We start from the raw sequence: 7,868 nt of genomic DNA on the forward strand, positions 1-7,868 counted from the left end.
AAATAATAACAATAAAAGTTAATAGAAATGAATGAACTGTTTGCTATGACTCTATTTTGATTCAGTTACTTAAACTGATCCTTAAGTTATTAATTTTTTGATTAAAAGCAACACAGTATCAAAATCAAAATGTTAGAAAAAATACTCGCTTTGTTTGAACATTACGAACTGAATCTTTTAATCTGGTAGATTAATGATGATGATTATCATTATTTGAATATATATATATATTTTGATATGATCTCCATTGTAGTCAGAATTTTTTAGTGAGATGATCGTCATCACCTTAAGTCTTCTTCAAAATGTGCTGAACAACATGTTTCAACGAACTCTGTCAAATCGCCATTTGTCAGCTTTCAATAGTTTCCCACTACCGAAGATACATTGATAAGTTAATCATTAATAACAGGATATTGATTAAAATAATACTATGCATGCAGATCCTTTATATTTTCATCAATTACCCAATTTAATTATCACCTCCGGTACTGCATTTCAAAGAAATTTAAAAAATCATATTAAAGATTATAAATAACAGGAGAATATTTTAAGAACTGTTTTCTGTAGTGCTACAAGATTGCATGGGTGCTGGTTATAATGCATGCATAAAATCATGCTTTGTGTTTTGTCCGTCTATCCACGACTTGTGCAAAAAGCTCATAGCATATAAATGTGTATATGTTTTTGTAGGAAAGCCGAAAAGGAGGCGACAACGGAAACTTTACCAATGATTTGTGGTTCCTACTGTTATTCCTGTTGCCATGCGTTTGGATAATTTTTTTAATTACATATCGCTTTATCTATGTTGATTTTTCCTTACAACTAGTGAAGCTGTTGATGTTTAGGATGAATTGCCTATACATGTATCGTGCCAAATTCATCAAGTTCCAAACTCTCTTCGTCATTTTGAACATGATCTATTTTTGATACAATCCGAAAAGATGTTAATATGTTGTCCTTGTTCACGATTACATTTATGTGAATTATTCTTGTGCAAAATGTTAACAGTGATAATTTGATAACTTTTGCCCTAGTCTGGTATGGTGTTGTGAAATATTCTTTCCATGTTAGTACGTGTTTTAGTTTAATGTTTTTAAAAGGTGATTTAAAGTTAGAAAATGGTGAAAGAAAATGAAAACATGTTAAAAATTTGTTTTCTAGAATAGAAAAATGTAGAATTAAGGTAGTTAAAAAAACGGCTATTTTAAAGCCATTAAAAAGAATTTTTTCCTCTTTGGCCATTAAAAAAATTCTAAAGTTGGTTATTTTATTTGTATAAATATTTCTAAAATTTATAAATATTGTTATATATTTTAATAATTTCACACTAATGAAGAAAACGATTGCATTCATCAAGTGCGTAGATTAGAATTTTTATGTTGTGTAAATTCATGAATGCTTCTAAACTGCAAAAGTACTTGAACTTCTTATGATATACCGGTTATACTATATGTATTAGTACAAATATAGAAAATATTAATTATTATACAAAATTGATATTAAGCTTTGAAAAAAAAGTATTTGAAATTATGATCCAATCCTAAGGAATATTTACTTAAATTTCGAAATTAAGTAAAATATCAAGCGAATGAACGTTTTCGACAGAGATTTGTTTCCGATTAATAAAGGAGTATAATGAAAATGAGTTCGGTGAGACTTGTGTTATCTAAGCCTTACCTAATATACTTATCAAATAAATGGTAAAATTAGCAGCTGTATCTCATTTTTGGTGACTACATTCTGAAAATAGTCACAAAAAAACCGCAAAAAATTGCCATTTAAAGTTTGAAAATAGTTTGACTGTAAACCATTATAAGCTAGAAAATTATTTTTCATCTTTTAAAATCACGTCATCCATAGATAACACTTGTTAAGAGGAAACAGTAAGCTTCGTGGGCCTCAAACAAAATACGAAATGCGTCCAGTGACGCAGCATTCGTATTTCGTGGTTTATTTTATGTTTTTCATCGTTCATATGAACGTTGAAGCTAATTTGAGCTTAACACACGCCTGCATTTATTTTGTTTTTTTAACATATTGGATTAGTTTTGCTTGAATAAACTTTATAGCACCTCATTTTTATGAGATATTTTTATTTAAATTATTTGAAAAATAATTGAGGTATTGTAAACGTACAAAATAAACTGTGAATAATTTTATTTTTCCAAAAGAAACAACCTAAGAAAACCATTATGAAATTTAGGAAAAAAATAACCTTAGTTTTTCTCTCGAAAATTATGCAAATATGTTTAATATATTCATTTGTAAAAATGTTATTTGCTTAAAGTGTTCATTCGCAGTGATGTGATTTGCTTATTTGGTTCTATTTTAGCTTTTTGTAGCATGTGCTTACAAATCGCAAAGCTTGTAAAGAAAATTAGATTTCTTTTTTTAAAAAAGATATTCAACTTCTTATTTTGGCAGATTATGTAATTTACGTAATATTATTAATACTTCCAGATGTCCCCTAAAAAGCCGAAACTTTATTTTTACTAAAATATAACTTATATGTTATTTTTTTACGTGTTTAAACCGGAAAATAAATACATAAGAATATTTTTTTTTATAAATAGAACTCTTTTGAAAGAAAATAGAATTATATATCATATTTAATGTAGCTACTTACTGTTCGTCATCAACTGAATTATGTTGTAAAAAGAAAAATACTGTAAATTAAAAAAATAATAATAATCATTATTTTGTTCCATAAAATGTTATTTACTGGCATCATACCAAAAGAGCTTCGCGTAAATGTCTATTTTAGCGAGACTATTAAGAGTTTTTAAACACTCTCATTTACGCATTAAAGAACATGTTATAGTTTACAGGGTGTCCAGTAAGCTCTCATACAATATTTATGTAATGAAATGTACATATTCCAAAAAATTCTATTGCCTACAAATTTATAACATAGAGTTTAAAGAATTTTTGGAAAAATATTCAAATGTATGCAAATCTTTTAAAATTACAAGAATGTACGTCATATCGGTTGCCAAACAAAAAGAAGAGAGTTGTAAAAGTTAGGCCCTGTGTATGAGTTCATGCAAGGCATTCTGGAGATAAATTTATCTTCTTCAAAGAAAAGACAAAACTGAATGATGTAAAAGCATTCCTGCAACTGCTCGTTGTAGATTAAATGGTCATTGAGGCTAAACCTCCTGAATTTCGTAACCTACAGCATGATGGTGGCAATGCGCATCGACCGCTTGTGCCTTCCAAGTCTGATCTGAAGCGGTGGACTTATGGCTGTATGAGAGCTTATAGGATACTTTGTATAGTTACATCAGATGCCAGATACATGCAGCTTTCTGATCTTTCAATGCATTCTAAAACTAATTTCCTGAAATTTACAAAAAATAATTTTAATCATGTTCTACTACTAAAGCCTTCGATGAAGAAACTTACAGTAATCCAAATAAATATTTAGAGATTTTGTCTCCTTTCTATGAGATTTTTTTTAAAACCATTACTTCATAAATAAATTAAAAATTGAAAAAAAAAAAAAACGTGTACTGCATGGATACAACTACGGTGGAATGTGCAAAATTTTTAACGTGCCTTCAAACAACCTATAGTATTGAGATGGAACGTTTCTGACGGCTTTAAAATTTTAGGAGACAATTGGGAGTCTGCTTTTTTTTCTTCTTTTTTTGTATACTTAGTGCTATTACTATGTTGTGTCGCATTGTTTGATTTTAGTTCTGTGAATTGTTTTTCTTATATATTTTGTACTTCCTGTATACATTTTATAAATGTTTTTTTGTTGTTGTTATTTTATTATTATTTTTTTTATCTTCACGGATGCATAATTCTTCAACTGATGCTCCAAAGCAAGAAGAAGAAAATAATATTTTGAGGTTTTACTAAATATAATTAGTTTTATGATAAATTTGCAAATCTTCCGCGTATTGAATCACAGTGTAGCGAACATAAAAATCGCTTATTTTGATAGTCTCAGCAGAGATGTATTTTTTTTTATCTGAAGTTTTCTAAACAGTTTGCAAAATTTCTGTTGATTGTAATTGTTGAATTTCATTACTCCTAGCATAAAGAAGCAATTAACTTTTTTGGTTTCGATAAAACTTTTGTTTAATAAAAAAACTATTTATTACTATTATTTTGGCTCTTGAAAGTGTTTAACTCATTAACGCTTCATAGCTAATTTTTGAAGTTAACATCGTGAATATGAATTAACATTATCTGATATTCCATAATTTACATAAATTCCAAATTGTACTTATCTTCATTATAAGTTTTTGTGTTGTTTCAGGAGCCTTAGAACGTGATGATATATCTGAAGATTCAACGAAAGTTTTAGAAGTGAATAATATGGTGACTTTAGATATGTTAGACGAAATAGAGGAAGATTTATTACGGTACGATGACGATAATGATTGAGAAATATTGGAGTTGAACCCGTATGAGAAAGGCATCACTTTTTTTTCCTTCACAATCATGCTTTCTCATAAAAGTAGCTCTGCCTTTTAATTTTTAGGTAATCGAGTAATTTTTAGTGAACTGCTAGCGTGATTTTGAGAATAATTTTAAATTCTAAAATGGAAATGAAATTTATTATTATTAAAGAGAAAACTTCTTATTACTAAGGAGAAAACTTCTAAATCATTGTTATTAAAATTTTATATTTTAGGAATTTCTTTGTTGTACCAAGTATTGTTGCTGACAAGACCTTGTTTAATAATTGTTATATATTTGAATGGAATTTTAGTCAAGTGAATTCGATCGTAACTGATATACGTAGTTTGGTTTGGCAGAAAATGATGAGAAGTGGAGAAATGTTTTGCTCAGTATTGCTATTTTTTACAGAAAAAATGCAGTCGTCTATAACTTGCTTAAGAGCTTTTTTTATATGAAATAGTGAGTCTGAAGGTTCAGGATGCGTTTAAAAATTTACATTTAGTGGTACTTGATAAAGAAGGTCAATTCTCTGATTAGTGTTTAGTAATGTACTGAACATAGGAGATGAAATTCGTTCCCTGAAAAATTGTATGTTTGGTCCCACATTCTAGATAAAAATTAAGCATAAGTTATAAAAAATGTTGCAAATTTTTCTAACTCATTTCAATGAATTTAAATAAATTTAAACGAATATCAAAATAAGGAAGTACCTATTTATAATTCGTTTTAAAACTTTAAAAAAAAGATTTCTATATCCAAAATATATTCAAAGAAAAATTTTTTTATTTTAAAGTAAAAACTGGTGATAATTTATATCCGTAAAAAGAAGAAGAAAAAAATAATAGTTAGGATAATTAATAATTTTGATTCCAGAAAAACTTTTCAAAATAATGTCAAATAATTGTTTTCATATCTATGTTGATTTTTAGAAGGAAACTAATAAAAAATAAACCGAACTGGGCTATGTTTTTTTAATATATATATTTGACGGGATATTATTTGGTTAAGTTGACAAGTAGTAAATTAGGAATTCCATGAAATATTTTTAACGTTGATTTAACAGGAATTCTATAGTTTAATTTGATTTTTTTTTTCTGCTTTGAACAGTTTCTTTTTGTACATAATTTTTATCTATACGTTTAATGATCCCGCGTGAAATAGCTGTGGTTTCAAAACCTTTTTGAGGAAGAAAAAGGAAAACTTGGAGTGTTTGTTACTTTCTATGGTTTTTGTTTTTAAGAAATAATTACAACGAGAAGGAGACAGCTTGGTTAGAAACGCTCTTTAACGTTTATTGTTGTAGATATGTAGTGATTATGAAGTATATGTAAAAAAATGTGATATCTATCTATCTAGTGTGTCGACAATTTGAGCAGAGCATTTTGAGGGGAAACAATGTCCTGTCTGTTTATCGATGTATGTATAAAGCTGTACAGTTAGAAAAATAAAATTTTGTTTATGTATTGTTTTTAATAGTTTGAAATGTTTCTTAGTATGAAACTATAACAACATTACAGGCGAAAATAACACCCACCTTATATCAATATCATCGCCTGATTTTTAGAGGTGTCTTTAAATCACGAATTAGTACTTTTCTCAGAATAAAGGATTTATCGTGTCATATAATGGCGGGACAATTATATTCAAGAAAATAGACTTAAAAATTGCCCTTACTATCTAGAATTTTAGGTGAAATTTTTAATTTTCAATTTCTTGATTTTTTTTTCTTTTTAACAAACATTTGATAATCTAGTATTATTTGACAACACTAGACCTTCCAGAAAAAAAAAAATCGAAAATAAAAGTCCCGTTTTATTAGTTTAGTCGAAGCAGTGCTATACAACTTTTACAATTTCTATGGACTTTTTCTCAAAAATGTAAAGTAATAATTTAATATAGTACATTTGTCCGTTTTTAGATTTTTTAAAATTTATTTCTATTGTTGCTATTTTTGCTGTTTGAAAAATTGAAGCTCTAGGAAAATATATAAACTTCAGGAAAAAATAGAAGTTATTTAAAAAACTGCTGCTAACCGTAATATTTGTATTGCAAAGACCATTTAGTTAAGTGAATAAAATAATAACAGAAGAAGAGAAAGATTATTTTAAGATAGTGCTGCCATCTATCAAACAAGAAACAAGAAACGAAGTTTTAACTACCTTTTTTAGTTTTAAAAGAGAATATATTTTATTTATTTATTTTTTAGAGCAAGCTTGAGACTACACATAATGTCAATTTTTAAAACTTATTAGTTTTACTCAATTTAATTTTTTAACGTTTAATTGAAATTTATTGTTAAAATTTAATAATTCGAGCAGGTTTGAAGATCAGGACAGATTTCAGTTCCAATAAAAAAAAAAAAAAATAGCATTTTCGAAAATTAAAATTTAGTGAGATAAAATTAGCAATTGATTTAAAAAATAGAAAAAAGGTTTAATTAAAAAAAAAATTACCCACATACACAGACATGGTGTTGTCATCTATCGAGGAGGAAACAAAGCTTAAAGCTGCCTTTGAATTTTTCTTCTATTATTTCTTCGATTGCTTTCTTTTCCTCAATTTTTTTTAAAAATAATGCATTTTCTCAGGTATCTTTTGAGCAAACATGATTATGCGATGTTCTTTTTAAAAATATTTTAGTTTTGTTTAAATTTTACTTTCGTAATTAAATTTATTTCTTCAAGTGTTAATATATAGATTTGTTAAAATTACATAAAAATTGTTTATTAAAGTCCTTTTTTTATTTATTAACATTTGTTTAAACGCTTATAAATTTAATAAAGTTATAAGATTTAATTTTATTCTTTCATTTTGATTAGAACAAAAGTTATTTTCAAAGAGGATTAGATTCATCAAATATTTACGGACATTCTAGGACATTTATGCATTCGTAATTTTTTCCAAAGTTGAATAGTTTATATTTTATACAAATTTTAAACCCACACTAAAATGTAACCCTGGCTTCAACTTGCAATTTCAACTGCACATATAACAAGACAAAAAGATCCTTAATTTTCTAGAGATCAATTCACATTTAAGGACATTCTCTCTCTGTAGGGAAAAAAAATGCTTTTTTTTAGTAAAAGGGATCTCTGGTGAGAAAAAATGAAACTGATTTTTTAAATTTCATGATGATTGCTCAAACAAAACACAAATTTAAAATAGCACTTTAAGTGGTTTTTTCATAAAAATTTGCTACAAAGATGGTCATAAAATAATCAGTTTCTAAATTTCAAAGCAAATCAAAAATTAACTTTTAACCTTGTCATGTGATGACCTGGTTATGGATGAGAACGTTATTATCAAAAAATTTCTTTATTATTTTATTTAATTTCCATCTAAACAAGATTTAGTAGCTATTCAAGTGATCCGAAATTAATATAGTCAAATTATCAAGCGAATAAATTTGATAATGCTGAATAATTTAGTAAAATATAATCACGAATTAGTAC

At 26.9% G+C, this 7,868-nt stretch overlaps 1 protein-coding gene across 2 annotated transcripts in view; it reads left to right on the forward strand.

Annotated features, from left to right (window-relative positions):
- LOC107442208 (protein shifted) overlaps positions 1–5,889 on the forward strand; it is a 36,800-nt gene extending 30,911 nt beyond the window's left edge. Inside the window, exon 10 of one of the 2 annotated variants that reach the window (XM_071177072.1) lies at positions 691–3,772. In XM_071177072.1, the coding sequence (XP_071033173.1) occupies positions 691–731 (41 nt within the window). In that variant the 3' untranslated portion in view covers positions 732–3,772. Of the gene's footprint in view, positions 1–690; positions 3,773–4,270 lie in introns of those variants that run through there. The other variant, XM_043055916.2, reaches the window with a different exon arrangement.
- Positions 5,890–7,868: the final 1,979 nt, after the last annotated feature.

The sequence above is a fragment of the Parasteatoda tepidariorum genome, chromosome 2 (genome assembly GCF_043381705.1).
Source record: "Parasteatoda tepidariorum isolate YZ-2023 chromosome 2, CAS_Ptep_4.0, whole genome shotgun sequence".
In the NCBI taxonomy this organism is placed as follows: Eukaryota; Metazoa; Arthropoda; class Arachnida; order Araneae; family Theridiidae; genus Parasteatoda; species Parasteatoda tepidariorum.